Source organism: Pipistrellus hanaki (genome assembly GCF_964339955.1).
Source record: "Pipistrellus hanaki genome assembly, chromosome: 4".
Lineage (NCBI taxonomy): Eukaryota > Metazoa > Chordata > Mammalia > Chiroptera > Vespertilionidae > Pipistrellus > Pipistrellus hanaki.
In genome coordinates, this window is record NC_140506.1 from 13,258,006 (window position 1) to 13,282,772 (window position 24,767).

Sequence of the window (24,767 nt, forward strand, 5' to 3'; positions counted from 1 at the left end):
TCCGCCCTCGCAGGCCACGCCCCCTCGGCGGGGGTCAGAGGCCGCGGGGCTGGCGGCCGTGACGCGCGCGGAAGCGCCCTGGGCAGCCTCGGGAGCCGGCGGGCGGCGGAGCGGCTGCGGCGGCCACGGCCGGGCGCCCCGACGGCAGGGGCCCTGGATCGCTCGGAGGCGCTGACCCCCCGCGGCCCCGCCGCCGTCCGCGGCGGCCCCATGAGTCGGGAGACCATGCCCCAGCCGGGAGCCTGGCTGGGCGCGGGCCGTGCGGAGAAGCTGGCGCGGGAGGCGGGCGCCGTGACCCCGGGCCCCGGCAGAGCCGCCGCGCGGGGAGGCGGGAAGGCGGCGGCCGGCGGGCAGCCGCGGGCCGCGGTGCGGTGCCCGGCCGAGCAGTAAGTTGGCAGGGCGCGGGCGGTGGCAGGGGCACCGGGCTCGGTCCCCCCGGGAGGCTGGGCATGGGGTGGGCTGGGCTGGGAAGCAGCCGGCAGGGGGTTCCCTCGGTTCTCAGTAAGGTGGTCGGGGCAGCGGCGTTTGGAGACAGTTGTAACCAGAGTACGAAGGTTTTTTCGGAGGGACCCCCTCCCAGGTATGGTCACCTAGTGCCCGACCCCCCCCCCCCCCCATAGTCTGTCTGCATCAGGGGTTAGGGTTAGGGTAACTCTGAAGTCTAAGAAAGCGCCAGGAACTTGGGAAACCTACTGTGTTACACCGAACACCCAGCGGATCTTTCCTCCAACCTGGCAGGAAAATGGAGCCAGGCGGCAGGTGTGTTCCGGAAGGCAAGTCGCGGCTTGAGGAGCGGCCCACCTGTTGCTAGACTTGGCGCGGAGTCTGCTCCAATCTGGTCGCTTGTTAGCGGCTTGCCAGAGATCACCCATTAGCCTTAAATACGGGAGTGCGGGTTAGATCCATCCCTTACGGAACTGCGAGAAAGCGGCATAGGATCTGCAAGGGGATATGGGGGTGGAAGCAGAATACACAGCTGAAGGCTGAAGCTTTGCTGCACTTTGCAAGCTCTAAGCACATGTTTTTGAGTTCCTAAATTGAGGAAAGCATGCCGATAACCGGTTTGATAGATAACGTAAGTGGAAAGCTGAAGTAGAAGGTGTATTTAAATGCTCTTTAAAAAAAAAAAAATAAAGTTTTGCATTTCCTAAAAAGGGGTCCGTTGCAGGATTGTTAGGCAGCTAGTGTATTGTAATACTTCTCCTTTGCGTGGTTCTTTACCATGGGCTGTGTGGCATTCTCATTTATTGCGCACCCAAACCCTTTTCGATGTAATTATCCACACTTAATGGCCGCTGGGAAGTATTTAGAGTAGGAGGTTTCAAACTCTGGCCCCCAGGAGTGAGGAGGTAGGTAACCTTGGTAAAGCTGGCCAGGTAGGTGTTCTCTGTTGGGGGGTAGTCTAAGTTTCAGCCTATAAGTTGGCTTTTCTATATTAAAACAAACAAACTGATATTCGGACTTTTGTATGAAATGTCCTGACTTTAAAATATTTATATTTTAATTGAAACCAGTAACTGGTCCATGTGTGAGCTGATGTGTGACCTGTGGCTTCCATTTTGCTCCTTGAGTTGGAGACCTCAGACTCTGCAGCCTGTAAAATAGGAGCATTTTCTGCCTCTCCCCTCTCCCGGCCCATGCGGTGCCTAACTGCTGCCACCTCACTTCTGCCCCCATCTAATGGCCTTGCTGCTCAGATGCTGATCCTCAGCCTCTGCAGAGCAGTTTCGTGCCCCTTGGGTGATGCAGAAATTATGAAGTGAGCATTATGTTCCCGAAAGTATACATATAGTTACTTGGCAACTTGTCCTGCTGCATGTGGCTCCCAGCATCTGCGCACCTGGGAAATGGGTCATGGTGTGGAGCAGGGGTCTTCAAACTATGGCCTGCGGGCCACATGCGGCCCGCAGAGGAGTCTGATCCTGCCCGCCAGGTTTTTTGGGCAGTGAGCGCAGCCGAGGTGTTACAGTAGGAATTAGTAGTTCATATAGTCCGGCCCTCCAGCTCTCTGAGGGACTGTGATCTGGCCCCCACTTTAAAAAGTTTGAGGACCCCTGGTGTGGAGGGAGCACTCCTTCCCGGTGAAGAGGTTTTTTGGCCTCTTCTGTCTTCTGCCAGTAGAACTATAGATTTAGAGCTGAAAGGAATCTAAAAAGCTCAGCCTAGGTTTGTCATTTTATACATTAGGAAACTGAGTGGCCGATCGATAGGTACAGCTTGCCCAGGGAGAAACGGAGTAGGTTTCAAGGCCAAGTTCCCTGATGCCTGGGTGGGAACCTCCTCCAGTGTCTCTCCGGCTTCCTCAGCAAAGCAGGCCGAGGGACATGAATTAGGACAGCACGCTTCAGATTTTTGTTTTCCTGGACCAGATGTTTCGTTATGTAGTTTATTTAGAGCTTTTTGTTGTCGGTGATCTTACTCTCTCTAACTCAGAACAAGAGGAAGCAAGGAAAGGAGGTGAAGATAACTTAAAGTGTCACCAACTGCAGAACATCACATCTTGTATTTTTTCGCTTTCTGGCCAATTATATAAGCAGTGAGGCTATTTCTGTTTGCTCTGTGACACTTTCTTAAGGGCTAGAGAAACTGCATCTTATAAACTGCTTATTTTATAGTTTGCAATATAATGTGTGCACATCAGTTCTTATATGATGAAATATGCAACCTAATAGTTGGGTAAAGATTTAAGTAAATAGTGTAATTGTCTGAATTACAACCTAAAATACTTTTAAATTGTGTTTTTCTGTCATTGGAGCCAACTTCGTTCTTCTCACTCAAAGAATTGGGTTTTCCCTGCACAGGAATTTGAATAAAATATTTGTACCTGAATATATGAAATAGCATAAAACTACAGATGTTTTGAGATACCTTGCAGTCATTTTTAATGCATTCTATTGACAGTACTTATGAGTACAAACCATAGCCCAACTTTATAGCCACCAATCATTTCAGATGTGTCTCTTTGAAGTGTGCAGTGATACATTGGGAAGGGATGGATCATTATCTAGGCAGTGCTGTAAGATACTGATTCTTTTAGGCCAGCGATTTTCAACCGGTAGGCTGCAAGAATTTTTAAAACATGCAATATCTGACTATTGAGTCAAGAGCACTGACCTCTTTCCCTTTAGATTGTCAAATGAAAAAAATGACAATAGCCACCCTGGCCAGTGTGGCTCAGTTGGTTGAAACATTGTCCCGTATACCTAAGTTTCAGGTGCAGAAGGCAGCCTTTCAGTGTTCTCTCTCACATCGATGTTTCTCCCTCCCTCCCTCCTCCCTCCCTCCCTCTCTCTCTCTCTCTCTCTCTCTCTCTCTCTCTCTCTCTCTCTCTCTCTCTCCCTCCCTCCCTCCCTCCCTCTCCCTCTCCCTCTCCCTCTCCCTCTCCCTCTCCCTCCCCCTCTCCCTCCCTCTCCCTCCCTCTCCCTCTCTCTCTCTATCTCCCCTTTTTCTCTCTCTTCCTCTTCCTTTTCCTCTCTCTAAAATCAATAAGAATATCCTCAGGTGAGGGTTAAAGAAGAAAATAATAGCAGCCAATACAACAATAGCATCCAATGTGGATGATTAAAAAAAAAAAAAATTATACCTTTTTTTTTGTCGGATCAGCAAAATATATTTTTTGGTGTACTGAAGAATTTTAGTAATTAGTTGGGTGTGCCATTAGATAAACAAGTTTGGAAATTGCTGCTTTAGACTAAGTTCACTGCATTTCCTAAGGGAGAGAAGTACAAAGAATGACATAAAAATCATATGGATAAGCTACTTGGTAAATCTTTTCCCCCTTCATCCCTCTCTCCCTTCTTTTCTTTCCTTCTTAGCTCCTTTGAGGTTGATTGGCATCCTCCCCACCCCCCTTAAGCCCTGAGAATGGCTCCTGAGATGAGCCCCATTTAAATACCTTGTAGGTCAGATCAGATTCAGTTCGTTTTTTTTTGGTTTTTTTTTGGACACTTCTTCATTGCTTGTATCATCAGCAGGTCTCTTATGCTTCATCTCCTGCTCACCCGTCTTACATTTGAAGCTTATGCTATGTCCACGTCTTTGCTTAGGGAAGTGAGAAGCGAGACTGCTTTGTGGCTCTTCTCTGCCTGCTTGCCTCGTGGAAGGACAGGGTTTGAATCTGCGGTCCACGGGTTGGCCGTGGGTGGGTAGGGGGAGCATGACTGTGAACTGAAATTGAAGGCAACTCTTCATGTGTATTTATGTGTTTCTGGGCCGAGCTTCTGATGAAAGCTGTGGCTTCTCAAAAGATCTGTGAATAACAACAAATTGTTAAAACATTGTTCTTGGGTGTTGCTAAATATACCACTGTGCCAGTGTGTTTTCCCACCCAGCTCACACGTGAGGAGCTTCAAGGGGCTATATTTGATGGGGTATCAGCTATGCCCTCCTGCCCCTCCCCTTACCTGGATGTAGAGCCAGCTTCAGAGTTGAGAGCTTAGATATCTCTGAGAATCAGGCCTCAGTGCTGCGGGTCCAGGGTCATCCCCATACACCTCTGGAAGTCGTGTGGAGTATCGTGAGCCAGTCATGGAAAGTCCAGTTGCAGAAGTGTGGTGGAATTTTGGCCTGGGTGCTGGTACTTTCCTGCATTTGATGTGTTGTTCACCCATCTCTACAACTGGTAAGCGGAGGAGAAAGGCTCGGTTGAATGGTCTTTGCTATTCCTGTGTGGGAAGGTGCATTGGTGTCACAGTGGTTGACACTGTCTCACCAACACTGTCTGGGCCACTAGTCTCCCAGGACAGGCCAAGTTAAGCGTGAACTGCAGTGTTCAGGTTAAGAGAGCTGAACAAAATCATCTTCATGTTAGCTTTTTTAGACAAGGGGAAGTTTGTGCAAGTGATCATAATGGTGAGGGATTAGAATGCTGTCTTGTTAGCTTTGCATATATGTCAGCATTGACTTTTTTCATGCTAGATCTTACTTGTATCAGAAATTGAAAAATTGGCTTCACAGAAATGTGTTCTGCTTCACTGTGCTCTATGTTTTTAGATTATAGCTTTTGTTTTTAGGAATAGTGTAATTTTGTTTCTAGGTAGTAAGCATTTTTAAATTAAGTTTTCAAAAATGTATTGTTATGTAGGTCTTTGAACAGCAAGAGGAAGCTTATAATTTACAATAGAATGCAATGTCATGTAACTTTCTCAATGGTGTATGTTGCCTTAATATTAATAAGATATGTTACCTCTAGCATAAGAGAAAATGGGAACTTGAATATATACACTTTAAAATAACATTACGGTGCTAAACTAAACATTTTCTAAGGAGGAGTTGCTAACAGTTTGGTTTTAAAATTTAATTAAATTGTATAATTGAGTGTGATTCACATGCCATCTTCCCCAGGAAATCAAGTCACATTTATGACTTCGTCTTACTTTTCTTTACTAGTACTAGTTCCAGAGGGAACTTTGCTATGGGGCGGGGTGGGGTCCTTCAGCCTGGCCTGGGCCCTCTCCGGGTGGGACCCCTCGCTCCTTAATGCCTGCCTGATCACTGCTCCATACTGCTCGGCTTGCTGCTCCTTAGTGCTGCTGTGGAGAGAGGCTCCTGCCACTGCCGCTGTGCTCGCTGGTTGTGAGCCTGGCTTTTTGGCTGAGCGGCACTCCAGCTGTGGGAGCTCACTGACCACTGGGGGGCAGTTTCTGCGTTGAGCGTCTGCCCTCTGGTGGTCAGTGCACATCATAGCAACCAGTCGTTCTGGTCATTCCTCCATAACGGTTTCTGGTCTTTTATTATATAGACTAAAGGCCTGGGTGCACAAAATTCGTGCATGGGGGGGTGGGTATCCCTCAGCCCAGTCTGCACCCTCTCCAATCGGGACCCCTCGAGGGATGTTGGACATCCCCCTCACAATCCAGGACTGCTGGCTTCCAACTACTCAACTGCCTGCCTGCTTGATTGCCACTAACTGCTTCTGTCTGCCAGCCTGATCACCCGCTAACCACTCCCCTGCCAACCCAATCGATGCCTAACTGCTCCCCTGCTAGTCCAGTTGCCCCTAACTGTCCTCCTGTGTCAGCCTGGTCACCACTAACTTTCCTTCCCTGCAGGCCTGATCACCCCAACTACTCTCCCCTGCTGGCCCCGGAACCCCCAACTGCCCTCCCTTGCCAGTGTGGTCCCCACAACTGGCCACCTCTGCTGGCCTGGTTCCCCCCCCCCCAACTGCCCTCCCTTGCTGGCCATCTTGTGGTGGCCATCTTATGTCCACATGGTGGCAGCCATCTTTGACCATGTGGGGGTGGCCATCTTGTGTGTTGGAGTGATGGTCAATTTGCATATTACTCTTATTAGATAAGATGATCTCACTTTCTGTTTCTATCTTCCCTTTGATTTATTTCTGTTCCTCTATTGTTGGTCTTTGTGGGAATTTGCATTTGTAACTGGTCTGAGAAATGTTTGTTCAGAGAACCCCATCTGGGCACCGGTATTGCATTGCACTTTGGTTACTTTGTATAATAGATTGAAAAGGAAGAGGACAAAGTATAGCCAAATGTGCATGTAGCACAGCTACAGACTTTCCCTGGAGGTAGAATGTTTAACGACTAATAGATTCCTGGTCTGTTAGAAGTAAGAACTGGAAGAGGAACCATGTAGATCAGCAATTTTCAACCTTATGCCACAGGAATTTTAAAACATGTGATATCTGTTTCATCAGGGGCACTGACCTTTTCTCCCTTAGATTGTCAAATAAAAAACTGACAACAGCTGAAGCCGGTTTGGCTCAGTGGATAGAGCGTCAGCCTGTGGACTTAAAGGTCCCAGGTTCGATTCTGGTCAAGGGCATATACCTTGGTTGCGGGCACATCCCCAGTGGGAGGTATGCAGGAGGCAGCTGACTGATGTTTCTCTCTCATCCATATTTCTAACTCTATCTTTCTCCCTTCCTCTCTGTAAAAAATCAATAAAATATATTTAAAAAAAAATAAAACAAAACAAACTGACAACAGCCAACACAAGAGTAGCTGTCCAATGTGAAACAATCCAAATGATACCTATTTCTTTTTGTCAAGTTGGCAAAAAAATACATTTTTTGGTGTGGTTCAGAATTTTACTAATTAGTTTATGAGTATCATGAGATGATGTAGGTCATTTAGATCTTATCCAGTCTTCTCTTTATGAAGACGAGAGAACTGACAAGATTAGGTAAGTGCTTGCCCAAAGAGATGCTTCTGGTAATATTTTGAAAGTGATTCACTTGAGTGCCTGTGTTTTAGGATCAGAATTTTTTACATTTGATCAAGCTCGGAACATGGCTCGAAAGATATTAAATTAGCAAAAGAAGAACTAACACATTTAGTCACTTTTTATTTTAGGTGTTTGAGGTATAGGCTCTGGGAATCTGCTTTCTGTTTGTTTTGAACTCTGGCACAGGCTCCATGGTTGACATCACACCTTTTACTTGAAATCTGATGATCCAGAGTATGTGGAAAGTACCTTTTCCCTAATATGACCCCTCAACCCCAGAACATTAAAAAAAAATCAGCCCACACATACCCCAGCACCTTTATTTTAGAAAGAAAAAGGGTATGCAAAAAGATTATTGTTTATTAATACTTTGAACCAATGGATATAGTATGAGAATTAATAGGAATAGCTAACTTTGAGTGCTGAATATTTTACATTGTCTCTTCCCATAACAACCCTTTGAGGTGGGTACTCTTACTGTCCTTGGTTAAATTTAGGCGCTGACAGATGTAGTTACTTTAGTTCTACAGTCATACATATGGCTGATAGGGGCTGCAGTGAGGACATTTTACCTCTGGGTTCCCACTCCAGTGGGGTCCCACATAGTACCTGTCGGGCTGTGCTAGCCCATTGCCCATCAGGCAGAGGGAATGGGGAGAGTCAATCACAGGGTGTGAAAGTGCCTGCCTGGGAAACCTTGGACTGGTGTGGGTGTGTGTAGGGAATCACGGAATACTGGCTAGACTGGTAGGTTAAGTCCACATTTTAGACTTTTCTGCTTATTTGGGAACCATTGAAGAGTTTCAGGTTGGGTGGGGAGAGGCAGATATATTAGACTCCCCACCTCTCTCAACACACCTTCATCTGTCTCTTTCTCCCCTCACCCCTTCCTCTTTCTTCCAGCAGTACTAGGCCGTGGAGAAGGAGCAGGGGGAACTAAGGGAATTGGGGATGGGAGCATTTCAGTCGTTCACTTAATTCCTTATTGTTTATTGACCTATTAACTCCTCCTTCCTGTGTGCCATTGTGCCTGGAGCCTCCTGTCTTGTGTGAGGATGGGGGTGTGCTGTCATCGGGAAGGAGTATAGGGAATTGAGGGTCTGAACACTCCTTGTGTGTACATCAGTCAGTTTCCTTGGTCTCAGTTCTCAGTGTCTCCTGTACCTTCTGAATGAAGTACTTGGCCTTTCTGGGGTTCTGCAGGGTTTACTGGTCTTCTCTTCAACAGATGCCCTTCTGCAGGCAGCAAGGATTCCCGTCCTTCATCATTTACTCCTTTGTCCACGTTTGGACTTTCATCTGTCTTGTGGTTTTAGCAAACATAGTGTTTCTGTTGCCCATCATTGTCATGTTGTGGTGTAAGTTGAGGGGGAGAGAAGGCACCCTAAAACCAAAAGTCCCATCATCTTTGTCTAGCACCCTTGTCTCCCTTTCTAGTACTTAGTAGGTTCTTATTAGTTCAGTAAGTGAGACTAGAGACTCTTTAGGAAACTATTATATAAGTACCAAGTCAGTAGCAGTGGCAGCAACAAGAGTATGTGGGACAATAGGGATATGCTCAGGGGAACATGAATATGAACACGGGGAGCCTTTGGAAGGTATTTATTTTTTTAGCTCTGGTGACTTGTAATAATTGATGCTTGCCTATTGTTGTTATTAGAGTAGCTATTGTCAAATTTGTGACATTAAGGTGGACCATCGGCCTGCATACCTATATGAACACTTTTAATAGCACTGTATTTATTCTCGGAACTTGATAGACTATGACAGTGCTTCATTGATAAGACACATGCTAAGGTGCTTACATGTGCAGATGAGGCATTAATAGACTTGTAATTAAAATGGCCTTAGAGCCAGGTGGCAAATGGAGTGATGTAAAATGTCTCATTTGAAGTAAGAAACTCTGAAGTGGAATGATAGAAACACGAGTATCTAAGATGAAAGATCCATATTTTATCAAATTGTCATTAATAAGAAAAAAATTAAACTTCAAATGTCTTATCAATTTTTAAGCACCTGCATTTGTGATAAGAGGGAAACTGTCAGTGAAACAGCTTTGAAATGTCTTATTTGGTATGATTTCAGCGAGGAGGACATGTATCGTGCTGCGGATGAAATAGAAAAGGAGAAAGAGTTACTTATACATGAAAGAGGGTTATCAGGTATGTTTGGAATTGTTTTATTTATTGTTTTATTGTTCTACTGTTTATAGTAGATAATGCTGTTAAATCCGTATATCCATGTTCATAAAATATTAGGATGTACTTCCTAGGGGGTATGCATATGGTCTTAGCTGCGTGCAATTATTCATTTTGTTAGAGTCTGGTGAGTATTGTTTCCTGAGGTCTTAACATTTTATTGAACGTATTCTTTTCATGCCATTTTTGTACCCATCAGGATTGGTTGAGTCTCTTGACACTGCCCTCTCTTAGTTCTTGATTTCCTTACATTCTTGGAGGGAGAGTTTGGATTTGCAATGCAGTTTTCATTTCACATGGGAAGACTAATAGAGAACCGTGTCATTGCATCAGATGGCTATGCGGATTTGACTGACTTGTAAGAAAGAATGATCATGGGATTGGTAGCACTGATCCTCTTGTTTCATGATTTCGTTTCATGTTTCTGCTCAGTCATGCCTGCTCTTCTCACCCCAACCGGGGACCTTTGACCCATCATTGCTGCTAGAGCAAGGCGTTACATCCTGGCCTCCTCCACTGTGGGCACAGCCAGAAGGGCTGTGTGTGAAGCACCTCATTACTTCACATCCATTTGGGGATGTGTCATGGGAGAGGCACAAGTGGCGTTTTCTCTCTTATTCCCAATGTAATGTGTGTGTTCTAGTGGTTTGTTTTGAGCACTAGCTTCTGTTTATTTTATGGTTAACAAAAACATTACCGTATGTGTAATTCAGAAGAAATGATACAAAGTGGGGTTTTGTTGATGGTTTTCAAGTCTTCCTCAACTAGGAATTGGTGGAACTCCTCACTGGTGGCCATAGGAGATGTTCTTTGTAGGAGCCTAGTCAGATGTATTCTTGGGCCACACTGTTCTAGTCCTCCATGAAATTGCTGAGGATGCTTGGTTTCTACTGCTGCAGTTACACAGAATTCACTTCTGATGCAGAGTTCTTATTAGTCATACTAGAGGCTCAGTGCACGAAATTCATGCACTAGGGATTGGGGGGTCTAGGGAGGTGTGGGTGTGGGGGTTCCTCAGTCTGGCTTGCACCCTCTTGCAGTCCAGGAGCTCTCAAGGGATGTCCATCTGACAGCTTAGGCCTGCTTCCTGTGAGCCTGGCTTCTGGCTAAGCAGCACTTCCCCTGTGGTGGTCAGTGCATGGCTGTGTGATCAATTTGCATGTTAGCCTTTTATTATATAGGATTCCTGAGGAAGAAGTGATTCTGGCTGTTGGGCATTCCTGCTACATTTGCAGAGTCCTCATTTTCTCCTTCACTCTGAAGGCTCTTTTTTGCCTGCCAGTAACAGCCCTATTGCAGGCAGTTGAGCTTTTCAGTGGGCCTGGTCACTTCCAGTGTTAGTCTGAGATTAAAATGGAACCCTTTATATTCTTTCTTGCATCTCAGCCCTCTGGGCTTATTCAGGGCCCTCCTGAAATAACAACCTTTGGAAGGGCCTCTGTAAGGATCTGTTGGTGGGAAGCTCTGTGTATTTGAAAAATTTATTTCAATTTTTTTCTTGAGTAACTCCAGATGAAGAGTTGTTGCCTATAATCTTTTTGAAGAACATTTTATTGTGTTGTCTTCTGGTTTCTGTTAGTTAAAACACTGCAGTCAGACTAATCCTTAGTAGATAATCTGCCTTTTCCTTCTCTTTGTCTTAGGTGTTTCTCCTTGATAACTCTTTAAGTGTGGATTTTTTTTTTTTTTAACGTGTTGCTTGATATATATATATATATTTTTTCTGTTTGCATTTCTGGGTGCCTAGTTTTTTTTTTTTTCATCAGTTCAGGAGAATTCTCAGCTATTATCTTTATGAATATTGCCTTTTCCAGTTCTCGGTATTCACTCCTTCCAGGACTCTAATTAGATATTTGCTAGCCCCCATTCAGTCATCTGAGGCTCTCAATTACACACATTTTCATATATGTTTTTAATCTTGTAGCCTCTGTTGCATTCTAGATGGTTTATTCAGATCTATTTTCTTTCTCCCCCTCCTCCTCCATTTGCCTGATCGTTTGGCTAGTTTATTTTCTCTGCTCATGTTTTTAATTTCTTTATTTTTTAAAGCATTTTAAACATACTCTTCTGGGTCTTTCATTTTTTACAAATCCTGATAGATATAATTATTTTGCTTATTTCTTTCTTTAAAGTTTGAATTATAAGCTCAGCTCTTGCGTATCTGTGTAGAGTTCATGCAACTTGGCTTGAGTGTGAGAAAATTTGGCCTTGTTTCTGCCAGGCACCCAGGGTGTCACCTCCCTTGGGCCACTTTATATGAATTTCCAGACTTGTGTTTCCAGGGTCTTGTGGCTGATCTGAATTTACATCCTGTCCCTGTCTGAGAGCCGGCCTGTGGTTATGAATTCTCAAGTCAGAGTTCAGGTCAACAAGGTTTTCTTATATTCACTCTTTGTTAGTGAAAAGGTTTCTTGCACCTTCTCTAGGGATCAGCATACTATGGCTCCCTAGCCAAACTTGACATGCCACCTGTTTTGGTAGAAAGGATGTCATTAGAACTTCTCAGTTACATATTGTCAGTGGTGGCTTTTGTGCATGGTAAAGTGGAGTAGTTGTGACAGAACTTTATGGCCCCCAAAACCTATGTTACTTACTGTCTGGTTCATTATAGAAAAGTTGTGTAATTCTTGCCCTCCCCCCCCCAAAAAAAAAAAAAAATTGCCTGGTCTTTTTTGATAGTTTATTGTTGAGTCTCAGCTTTCTGGAGGGGTTCATCTGTAACTTCCCATGTCCCAAGGGTCTGATCTTTGACTTGGTCACCACATGGTGTTAAGAACCAGGCCTTTTGTTTCATCTCCTGGTTACCTTCTGTTTTTCAGCCTCTTCCCCCCTTTCCCATTAAAAATGTTCTTTCTGATAATCAGAGTCAATTAAAGAAAGGAGCTGTTGAACACTCTAAGCAGCTTGCCCCTGGCCTAGAGGTTGGCAGTCAGTGGCTCTAGAGCCCACCTCTCAAAAAACAGCGGCAGGAGGGGAATTAAAGTACCATTTTGATCTAGCAGCTGTGCAGGTACCCCGTGTTCTCACCCTCACTGCCCAGTGTGCACATCTGACTCAGCACAGGATTGTGGCCTGGGCCTGGCTTCTTGGCCAGGTGAGGTGCCCTGCTTCTCCCCCTCAAACCTGAGGGGTAGGCCTGCCCTGCCCAGGAGGCAGGTGTCATTTTGGCACGTGCAGGAATGAGGACTGCAAGCGAGGAGAGGAGAAAGGCTGGACTTTCTTTCCTGGAGGCCTCCGCTGAGCAGGAAGCATGCTCTGCCTGGTGGGAGAACACGGCCCAGTAAATGTCCTTGACTCTGGACATTAGCAGTTCCTTGTGGTTTGTGGGGAGGTGAGTGGAAAGGCAGATACAAGACAACTCTTTCCTCTACTAAATAGTCAAAGAATGTTTCTTGAATTTCAAGCTATAGGTCTTTATTTGAAGATTGGCTGTGGAGCATTGGTGTTTCAGGTCTCTGTATAATGAGTAGGGGTCTGTTTCACCTTTAAGCCAATCCTGACTTATGCTACAGGAGTTGTCAGCTACATGTATCTATGTTGTCTGTATATGTATTATTCCTCTTTTCAGACAGAGTTTATTTTCTTCATAAAGGGATTCACCATGAGATTTTAAAAAATACAGTTCTTAATGTTTTATATTAAAAAAAAAACCTGATTTACCTGAACTACAGGAAGGGCTTAGCAGTTCCTTTTTTGTGCTCCTTAATCATCTCAGCATCCATCACACCCTTGCTTGTGAATGCCTGTTGTCTTTTCTTCAGGAGTCTCTTTAAACCCATTCAGGACAAAATCTGGGTCATAAGCCTTCATATTCCTAACTCAATGCTTGATGTGTATTAGACATAAATATTTGCTGAATTGAGCTGAATATAATATTTTTATTTTATGTCAACTTCCTCTGGAGTTGATACATTGTAAGGTTCTTCTGTGTTTATATCCTAATTTTTTTTTGCTAACGTTTACTTCTTCAATAATTTAAAAAGAAAGTCAAGATATGCCTGAGAATATACTTCCCTTTCTTCCTAAAACATATGCATAGATATAGGCATGTACGTGCATATGTGTAGACCACAAAATCCAACTCCAAACAGTAAGGAAAACTAAAGGCCATTTTCTTACTATGTCATTTGTCTGGTCATAAGTTATATTTTTAATTTTGTTTTATTAGAGTAAAATGAGGTCTGTGGTTCAACTAACATTGAGAGCCCTTTTAGTTTCTGACTCATTATTAATTATTGTAGTCTTTGGGGATTAGGGCATGATATAAATTAATAAGAACAAATACATGTTTTGTTACCAAAGTGTTATCTCTTTGTATAATGGATGAGAAAAAAACTTATTACAAGTAATTAGATGTATTTTCTCATAGCTCAGACTGTTGTTTAATTGATTGAAACAGTATTTGTGGACACCTGTGTCTTGAGCAGCTGTAGGTTCTGGGGACACAGCCAGGAAATAAAATAAGCCCCTGCCCTCAAGGAGCTGTGTTTTACTGTGTTTGTGTGTGGGTGTGAGTGTGGAGTGGAGTGGAGTGGGGTGGGGAGGGGGATACAGAAAAAGAAATATGTTGGGTGTTGATCATTGCCAAGAAGAAAAACAGAACAGTGTTAAGAAGAATATAGAGTGAAGGTGTGCAACATTATGATATAGGGGTCTCACAGGTGAGCAGAGGCCTGCATGGAATTTGGGAGCAGGTGCCTAGGAAAGAGCCAGATGTGTTGAAGGAATTCAGGGGCGGCTGCAGGTGGAGCAGAAGTTGTCAGTGAGGTAGTGGTGAGAGCCAAGTCCAGATAGACAGTTAGCCAGGACAGTGGCCCTTGTAGGTAGTAAGGACATCAATTCCACTCCAACTGAGATGGGAGGCCCCAGGAGTGATGTTAAAGTATTATACATCACTCTGGCTGCCATTTGGAGAATGGCTAGTAGGGTGTGTGATAAAGGAAACTGATTGGGTTATCTAGGAGCGAGGAGGTAGTGGTCTGGATCAGCTGATAGGCAATGGTAGATCCCATATTTTTTTTGAATGAAATGAGAGAAAATAATCCCTGCATAAAGAAGTACCGTTGTTCTGATTATGCTTTTTTTTTCTTCTTCATTATTTCCCCCTCTCTGCTTCTGTTTGACTCTTTTACAGAACCTAAATTAAGTGTAGCTCCTGAAATGGATATCATGGACTACTGCAAAAAAGAATGGAGGGGAAATACTCAAAAAGCTACATGTATGAAAAAGGTATGACACCTGCATGCACATATTTTAAGTCTTTCAAATAGTCTGTCATAGGTAATTATTTAGTGTGTCCTTTTATATTTTTAGACATTAATTATGACAATTGCTATTACACTATGTAAATATTAGTGTTCTGATTTTAGAGATAAGGAACAGTTGCCAAAGATAAGGGACTTTTTCCGAGTCCCAGTATTAAAATAGAATCATCAGTTTTTTAGTAGTATAAGTTCCTTGAAAAACACAGAAATGACTCTGCTGTTTAGAGTTGGGCCAGCCATTGCTTGTCCTCTTGGAATCATTTGGGAATGCCGTACTGGCTTGGTGAGGTAAAAGATGTCTAATCCCCTACTGTCCCCTGGGTTTTGTTTCATGCCCTCCAGTCTTGGGGGCTCCTACACTCCCCAAGCACCGGGATCTGGAACTCCCCCTCATTTAGGGCATCCCAGGAGTTGTCCCCTCCCAACACTATTGTACAGATTGGTGACCCTATGGTAGTCTCCAAGGCTGTGGGACATGCCAGGGTCCTGTTGTGACTGGACTGGCTCATTACTCAGATCAGATCCCCTGACTCACTCCTACTGCACAGCCAGCTGGACAGCATACCATTGCTTGCCCTTGAACGTGTCCTGAATCCAACATTCCTTACTAGTGTGAACCATGCAAAATTGCTACCATTCGACAGTTGTGAGCTGCAAAAATGAGTTTCAGTCTAAGTCTTCCACCACCTCTTGTAAATTCTGGGTCATATCTCCTGTTCATTTTTCTCTTGGGTTTATTTACATTGTGAATCTGAATGTGCTTCTTGTATACTGGAGATATTGATCTATTATACTTGGTAGATATTTTTCTAATAGATTTTTTTGTTTGTAACTATTGTTTAGTATTTAAAATGTTTAAATAGCCCTAGCCAGTTTGGTTCAGTGGATAGAGCATCAGCCAGGTGGACTGAAGGGTCCCAGGTTCGATTCTGGTCAAGGGCATGAACCTTGGTTGTGGGCACATCCCCAGCAGGAGGCAGCTGATCGATGTTACTCTCTCATCCATGTTTCTAACTCTTTATCCCTCTCTCTTCCTTTCTGTAAAAAAAAAAAAAAAAATCAATAAAATATATAAAAAAATTAAAATGTTTAAATATTTGAATACATTTGGTCTTTATTTCAGAGCTTGTTTTTGTAGACAGTATTGCACATCTTTCAGCAGGCAACTCAGCTGCCCAGGCCTACCTGGAAATGAGCTGTTCTTAACTCAGAGTGTAGCTGTCACTTTTCAAGCTCTGAGAGCAAATGTCAGCTCTGCCCCCTGTAGGTGTGGACTGCAGGCTCTTTGTGTCTCAGTCCCTTGTGAGAGAACTCAATCAGGAAGTACCAGGACTCTCAGTTCCTGCCAGCAGTGAAGGGTGAAGAACATCTAGATTGGTGAGGCCATTAGCCGAATCTGCGTATCAGCCACTCAGATTTTTTTAACAACCTTCACCTGGTATCAGACTAGATAACCAGTAGCCCAGTATCTAAACACAGGCATAGCTCATTTTATTGTGCTTTGCTTTGTTTACAAATTGAAGATTTGACGCAATCCTGTGCTGAGCAAGTGTATTGATGCCATTTTTCCATCAGGCTCCGGTAATTGTTAGCATTTTTTTTTTTTTAGCAATAAAGTGGGGTGGGGTTTTTTATTATTTTTTTTCAGTTTCAATTTACATTCAGTATTATTTTGTATTGGTGTCAGGTATGTAGCATAGTGGTTTCACAGTCATATACTTTACAAGTGTTCCCCTGATATATCCGGTATCCCGCTGGCACATACATAGTTATTACAATATTATTAACTATATTCCCTGTGTTGTACTTTATATCTCTATGACTGTTTTGTAACTACCAATTGTGTGTGTGTTTTTTAAAAAATATATATTTTATTGATTTTTTACAGAGAGGAAGGGAGAGAGATAGAGAGCTAGAAACATCAATGAGAGAAACATCGACCAACTGCCTCTTGCACACCCCCTACAGGGGATGTGCCTGCAACCAACGGACATGCCCTTGACCGGAATTGAACCTGGGACCCCTCAGTCTGCAGACCGATGCTCTACCACTGAGCCAAACTGGTTTCGGCCAATTATGTTTTTTTAATTAAGGATTATACATTGCTTTTTTAGGCATAATATTATTGCACACTTAATAAACTACAGTGGAGTGTAAACATAACTTGTATATGCATTGGGATACAAAAAATTCAGGTGACTTGCTTTATTGAGATATTCACTTTACAGCGGTGGTCTGGAACTGAACCTGTAATATCTCCTAAATATGCCCATATTTTTTCATGTTCCCCACTTCCACTGGCTTGCAATTTTATTATATGACCTCATTCTCTTTAAAGGATTTTTCTAACAACTGGCACCTGAAAGTCCATAATTGAAGATGACCCCTAAGTTATCCAAATATTCCATATTTTGGAACTCATGCTGAAATAATTTCTCTGTCATTTTATTTCAAGAAAAAGATTTGACCCTGTAGTTGGGTTTTTCAGGGACCAAATGGAATCAAAGGCACATCAGTTAGAAAAACATCGTCACATTAGGACTCATGGTCCTTTTGTAGAGCATCTCGGGCCTGATAACAGCATGGGTCTCGGTTCTTTTTTTAGTCCTCATTTGTCTGTTTGGGTTTTTTTTGGAGATGTGTATAAATCCAAATTTAATTTTCAAAGTTTGACTCACCTCTGAAATAGCGTGAGTAATGTATGCATTTTGAGAGGTGCAGTTGCTGTTGAATAAGTCATCGTGAATATTCAAGGTAATTGAGGATCCACCATAGGGAAGAGATGCACATTAGTAGACAGGAGTCTGCTTGATGGTCCCTCATCTGTCACAGTGATTAGACCACTATCTAAAAAGGGGACTCCCAACATTTTGTTATAAAGTAGTAGTTTCATACCCACTAAGAGCACTGCTTGTGACTTGGACCTTGAACACAGCTCATGATGAGGGTGCAGCACTTGGACACAGGGTGGCTGTCTGCGTGGTGAGAGAGACTCCTTAGAATGAGTGCAGGGTAGGAAACGGTCTCCAGAAACTGTCGAGGGAGAACAGGCCAAGCGAGAGGATAGACAGGATAGAAGTGAGCGAGTTGGGGGAGTGCTGAGGTTGATATGATGCCTGAGCAGTTTGCCCAGCCAGGGAGATCAGATCATCAGAGGCCTGTGGACCGGTCACTAGGATTTTATAGTGTCCTTTTGTAGAGTATACTTCAAAATATTCCATTTGAATGCTGATTTTGAGAGCATGTCACTGAACATTTTCATTTCCTTCTTTCACTTCCAGATTGAACAAGAATGATAATTAAATCCACTTTTATTTATTTATTTATTTTAAATATTTTATTGATTTTGTACAGAGAGGAAGGGAGAGAGACAGAGAGTTAGAAACATCGATGAGAGAGAGTCATCGATCAGCTGCCTCTTGCACACCCCCTACTGGGGATATGCCCGCAACCAAGGTACATGCCCTTGACCGGAATCGAACCCTGGACCTTTCAGTCCCCAAGCTGACGCTCTATCCATTGAGCCAAACCGGTTTCGGCTTAAATCCACTTTTAAAATAGTATAACAGAATTACCCAAGAATTAGACTTTTTAAAATGTGCCATGGAAAATTGGGATTTTGGGATGTGTGTGTGTCCGTATGTGTTTTAATACAGAGATACAAATGTAGTACATCTTTCTCTTCTTTCCTATCTTTTCATTAAAGAGTTAGGGTCAATTTAAATACAGATTAAGCCCTTCAGAATTATCTATAATAATAAAAGCATAATATGCTAATTAGATGGGACATCTAATGTCATTCCAGATGTCCTTCTGGACGAAGCTGCCATGGCGGGGGCTGAGGCAGAGGTGGTTAGGGGCGACCAGGCAGGCAGGCAAGCAGTTTGGGGCTATCAGGCAGGGAGGTGAGCAGTGAAGGGTGATCAGGCAGGCAGGCAGGCAGAGTGGTTAGGGACAATCAGGCAGACAGGTGAGTGGTTAGAGGTGATCAGGCAGACAGGTAGGTGAGCAGTTAGTAACCAGTGATCCTGGATTGTGAGAGGGTGCAGGCCAGGCTGAGGGACCCAGCCTCTGTCAATACATAATTTTGTGCACCCAGCCTCTAGTCAATCAATACATGATTAAAATTACCCATACATTCACTTACCAATTCATAAGTGTGCAATAATTGCTTAGGAAGGACTTATATCTCCAATTTTGAGAGTGGTTGGTATTTTAATAATACTGTGTATATTATTTATATGGTATAGTGTATTGCATCTGTTAACATGCTGATATTCTGTACAATACTAACATTTGTTAATATCTTTTGATTAATAAAGAAAGAATTAGAATGTCTTACATGAAGGACTCAACCAGTCTTGTTTCCAGTCTTTCAGGGGCACATTTTCCTACTGGAATAAACTCTCCCTGAAGTTAGTAACAACCAATTTGAATTCTTTGATGCTTTCACCCAGGGCTACGAAGAGGTATCTCAGAAATTCACCTCCATAAGGCGAGTCCGCGGAGATAACTACTGTGCGCTGCGTGCCACGCTGTTCCAGGCCATGAGCCAGCCGGCGGGGCTGCCCTCCTGGCTGCAGGACCCGGAGCTCACGCTGGTACGCTGCTGCTGCAGGTTTGCGTCCGTAATGTTTCCAATCGTTTCTGTGAGAAAGACTTCCCTTTTCTGCCCGTGCTCTGTGCTAGCCTAGCCTGCAATATGACGTCAGCATGTGGGTTCATTGGGTTTTGTGTGGTTGGGATGATTTTGCATAGCAAAAGCGACCAAAAATAGTATTTCCCAGAAAAGAAAAATGGTAAAATTTATTTGAACAGTTGAGCTGAATTAGTGAGCAGGTGTTAAGAGTTTGTAAAGGAGCAGTTTGGTTTCTGAGCTGGTGCTGATTTGAATGGATGTGGTAGTGACACCTGAAAAGCATGTCTCGTGTCATGTGTCCACAAACATCAGATGAGGTCATGCCATAGGTTGGGTGATAGAATACCTCAGAGAGTTTGGTGGGCTGGAATGATTGAGCCAAGCTGACAATAGGGCATAATTAGAAAAAAATTGGAAGTGTTGTGCTTATTTTAGGTTCTGGGTGAAACTGAGAACCTAATTGAAGGTTTGCAGCAGGGCTGCCCACATGCTGCCAGGGAAGCTGCCTTTGTTACCAAGAAACACGTGCCCTTTCGCTAGTTGTATTGAAAGGTGTTCCCTGTTGCATTTTGCCCTCTTCCCTCTCTTCTGGAACAGGACATGGAAGGGATGCGGGAGAGCTGGGCTGAGAGCCCCTCCCCTTAGTCTGATCTCAGTGGAGAGGGCCTGGACTTGGCTTTCTGCCTGTGCTCAGCTCCTCTGGCCTTGCTCCTTCCCCACCTGGGAGGTTAAGCCTTGTCCTCCCTGCCCCTCGGACAGTTCAGCTGTCCCTCACCTCCTGTCCTTGCCTGGGCTCCCTATGTGTTGTTTCTGCATCTGTCAGATTCCAGTTTTGGTATTTGACTGCAGTCAGATTACCTAACAACCTTGGAGGTGCTTGGCATGGCTGTTCTTAAACTTGGAGCAGGCCTGGGTCCCTGAGAGCTGGTGTCCTTTAGTTTAGTCTTTTGCTTTCCAAGTTTTCTAAGCTTTAGAATGTCTCTGAGTGGGTGGGCCCTGGGGCAATGTTTGCTTAGAGTGGGTTAGACTCTAAGGTATACTGAAACTTACTTTATGAGTTAGTTGTAGGGATGACACATTTTTATTTGCTATCCCTTTAACATGGTGTTGATTTCAAGAATTATAGACTTGTTAGAGAAAACAGGGTGTTTTTATAATTCAGTCACAAATTGAATTATACTTAAGCTAATTACCTATTTTATTCTTAAATATCTCCCATCATTATTTTGTGTATAAGTCTTGTTTCTTGCTCAAATTTTTAACAAAAGTCCAGTCTCTTAAGGTACAGGAGAAAAGAATGGCTATTTATGTGTTCTATGTATTAGGAGCCCTGAAAACACTTAAAATTATGTTCACTTCTTTCTTCTGAATAAATAATTCCAACTCAATTATTTTTTTTCTTGTAGTTTCTTTTTCACACCTTATTTTTTTTACTTTCTCCACTGTCTCCAGAACTATGCACCCTGAGTTGGATGATTGCTCTAGCAACACTGACCAATGCATGGAAGGATTGAGGAGATGGACTTTTTATTTGGGTTTCTGGCTGCATAGTTAGATCTTTGGGGTCTCCTGGGTAATTCAGCTGAGTGTTGTGCCTGCTTATTAAATACCTGCTGTGTCCTGTGATGCTCAGATGGGCTTACGGGCTTCCCTTTCCTCGGTTCCCAGCTCACATCTGTGCGGCCCAGATTTTCTGCTCACTTGCACTTCTCTGTGCCCCGTTGTGATTTCAGCTTGTTGCCACTTGAGGGCATTTTAGGTTCTGGATGAAACTGAGAACCTAATTGAAGGTTTGCAGCAGAGCTGCCCACATGCTGCCAAAATGCAGGACAGTGTGGGCACAGAGCTGGGTGGCTCATGGGGGGGGCGGGTCATTTGTCATTACGATAAGCCCCTTCCACCTATCCACCTATGAGTGAGTGGATGAGCATCACTGTGGGAACTGCAAGAGGAATTTATATCCCAGTCGTGGTTTTGTTTTTTGCAAAGATAAAACCACCTTTGTTTTACATGATTGGTATAGACTGAGAAGGTAAAACTGGAATTACCATTATGAAAGGGTAGATAGGGTCTTAGATTCCGGAAGAACTTAACATATGGTCTCATTTAAAACTATTTAATTAATATTAAATATTAAGCCAGTTTGGGCATAGATCTTCGGCCTTTGGACTAAAGAGTCCCGAGTTCAATTCTAGTCAAGGGCTCATGCCCGGTTGCAGGCTCGATCCCTTGATCCCTTGTAGGGGGCATGCCAATCAGTGATTCTTTCTCATCAGTGATGCTTCTGTCTTTCCCTCTCCTTCTCTGAAATCAATACAAAATGTTTAAAAAACCCCACCTATTTATAATGTTAAACAAGCTCAGGTTCCACATAGGATGTTGTAGGAATTATTCTTTAATGATCTTTTGATATGGAGGTGAACTTTTTTTCCCCTCTCTAAATTTTATAGCAGTGGCATGACATGCCTGTGCCCAACCTAATAATATGGATTTTTTCCTGGCACACCGGACACTGTTGGGAGAGTGAGTTCCCATGCTGTCATCCATCAAGTTGTGTCCCATCTTGCCTTTAAGACTCCAGATTTCACTGATGATTGGTGGGAAATTACAAAAGGGAAGCAGACAAGTATGAGTTCAGCTGCCACCATTACAGCTCCCTTAACCCCTACTTCTTATTCTCAGTGCTGTTTTTTATTTTACTATACTAGCAGTTGAACTAGATACAATATTGCTTCATTGAATATTAAAACTTTGAGTATATGTGTTAATATCAAAATTAGGTTTTCTTAGTCAGGAAGGGAGCTGGTTTTTACTTTATCCTGGACCATCTTTCAAGTCCTGGAGCCCCTTCCAGAGGCAGGCAGCATGGAGTACTAGGGAGGCTGGGGAGTACACTCACAAAGTGCTGCGCAGAGTCCCTGGCTGAGGTGCTTGTGCAGGGTAGATTGAGCCCCTGTATCTCAACCCTAACCTTCATTTCACTCCAGCAGTCCTTTTTAGGGCAGTACTTTCTGGGTTCCTGACTTCAGGTTTAGGAGATGCAGCCTAAACCCACATGATAGGTTTGCAGGGATTAATTCTGGAAATGAAGGTAGGAACACTAGTGATAAAGAAATGGGAGAAAGAGAAAGACAAAGGGCTTTGTGGTTTCTTACAGCTTGGTTTGTGTGATGGACTTTTTGGAAGGTTAATGTTCTTTGTCTCTCTGTTTCTTTATACTCCAGTTACCAGAAAAACTCATAAGCAAATACAGCTGGATCAAGCAGTGGAAACTTGGATTGAAATTTGAGGGACAGAGCGAGGACCTGGTTGATAAAATTAAGGAGTCCCTCACTTTACTAAGGAAGAAGGTTTGGAACATGTAATTTTCTTTTTTGTGTGAAGTGCAAAAGCTCCTGCTCCTAATTGCCCCAGCAGACCATTTTTTTTCTCTCTCGAATTTATTGGGGGTGACATTGGTTAATAATTTTATATAGGATTCAGGTATACAATTCTATAATACATCATCTGTATATTGTATTGTGTTCACCACCTAAGTCAAATCTCCTTCCATCCCCACTTATCCCCCCTCAGCAGACCACTTCTTAGTCCTCACTTGGTGGATTACCAGATGTTCTTGGCTGGTTTTTAGGCAAAATAAGTTTGGACAAACACAAACCCTTCCTGTGAGGTCTTTGATAAAATTGAGAAATATCAACATCAAGTATTCTTGGAGAAGATATGTTTAATGATTTGTTTAACTGTCTTAAAAGGAAACCATAACAAATATAGTCTTTGTGCTAAGTCATACTAACAAGTTTCAGTGATACATTTAGTCCATATTTTTCTTTAAAAAAAAAAAAATGTTTTTATTGAATTGGGAGAGAGGAAGGGAGAGGAAGAAAAAGACAGAGAAACATCAATATGAGAAAAACATGGATCTGCTGACTTCTACATGCACCCAACCAGGGATCAAGTCCAAACCCTGGGCGTGTACCCTGACTGGGATCGAACTAGTGACCTTTTAGGGACAGTCCAAATTTCTTACATCAGTGATATGAATTTATGCCCCATTAGGCTTTCAGCTTTATGAAAGACTGTTCATTTCTTTATACCCAGGGTCTAGACCTGAGCCTGCCACATAATAGGCATTCAGTAAATACCTTGTTGATGGATGAACTGAGGACCTGACTTCCTGGAACCTAGTTTGGGTTTGCAATCATAGAAGTATTGGGTCGGCAGCTAAGTAATTGCGGATTTTTTAAAGAAAATCAAAGACAATTTTTTCATGGAACTAAATAACTTTATTCTGTAATGTATTGCCCATTTTTATCAATGACCTTTTGCCATCTTTCAGGCAGCATCATAATCCCACGTTCAAAAAACTTCTGGTTTTTATTAGCAAAAAACTGAATCAGGTACGATTTGACATCATCATCATTATTGAAATTTTTACCATTCAAGGAGTTTTGTAAAGATCGAAACAAAAAGTAATCAGATGGTGCAAGGTCAGGACTATATGGTGGATGTGGCAAAACATCCCAACCAAGCTCCATTAATTTTTGCCGAGTGACCAAAGATGTGTGTGGCCTTGCATTGTCATGATGGAATACAACACCTTTTCGATTTGTCAATTCGGGCCGCTTTTCTTCAACTGCATTGTTTAATTTCGTTAGTTGTTCAATGTAGACATCAGAATTGATCGTTCGGTTGGGTGGTAAGAGTTCAAAGTAGACAATTCCTTTGTAATCCCTCCAAACTGATAACAAAACCTTCTTTTGATGAATATCAGCTTTTGATGTTGTTTGAGTTGGTTCACCTGGCCTGCTCCACGATCTTTTCCGCTTGATATTGTTGTAAACAACCCATTTTTCATCGCCAGTTATCAGTTGTTTTAAAAATGGATCATTTTCATTACGTTTCTTTAGCAAATCGCAGCTGCTAATGCGTTGCGTTAACTGTGATTCTTTCAGTTCGTGAGGAACCCATGTATCGAGTTTTTGAACATAGCCAAGTTGTTTTAAGTGATTTTCAATGCATGTATGTGATACATGAAGCTTCTCTGCAATCTCACGTGTTGTACTGTGACAGTCCGAATTGATTATTGCTTTGATTAGGGCGTCATCAACTTCAACTGGACGACCAGAGCGTCTTTCATCTTTGAGTGAAAAATCACCAGAACGAAATTTGGCAAACCAATTTTGACACTGCCGTTCTTTTAAGGCTTCGTCACCATAAACAGCACATAACTTTTTATGAGCTTGTGATGCGTTTTTCCCTTGCGGATATAAAAAAGCAAAATATGACGAAAATGTTCCTTTTGATTTTCCATTTTTCAACGAACGCCAAACAAAAACTACAAAACAGATCAAAAAACTTTTTTTACTGATTAACAGCTGAATAGCCAACTATCAAATACAAAATGTGTTTTACATTTGTACTACGTCTGCAAACCTAAAAATTCAACTGAAGCCATGTGTGAAACCCGCAATTACTTAG

The 24,767-nt window shown here is 43.0% G+C and overlaps 2 protein-coding genes across 3 annotated transcripts in view; both read left to right on the forward strand.

Moving 5' to 3' along the window:
* Positions 1-24,767, forward strand: part of TRIO (trio Rho guanine nucleotide exchange factor) — a 749,917-nt gene that overhangs the window by 357,213 nt on the left and 367,937 nt on the right. The gene's annotated exons all lie outside the window — the stretch shown is intronic.
* OTULIN (OTU deubiquitinase with linear linkage specificity) overlaps positions 48-24,767 on the forward strand; it is a 33,452-nt gene continuing 8,732 nt past the window's right edge. The window contains exons 1-5 of one of the 2 annotated variants that reach the window (XM_084881652.1): positions 48-386; positions 9,274-9,350; positions 14,521-14,615; positions 19,108-19,251; positions 22,514-22,639. In XM_084881652.1, the coding sequence (XP_084737778.1) occupies positions 211-386; positions 9,274-9,350; positions 14,521-14,615; positions 19,108-19,251; positions 22,514-22,639 (618 nt within the window). In that variant the 5' untranslated portion in view covers positions 48-210. The remainder of the gene's footprint in view (positions 387-9,273; positions 9,351-14,520; positions 14,616-19,107; positions 19,252-22,513; positions 22,640-24,767) is intronic. The other variant, XM_084881653.1, reaches the window with a different exon arrangement.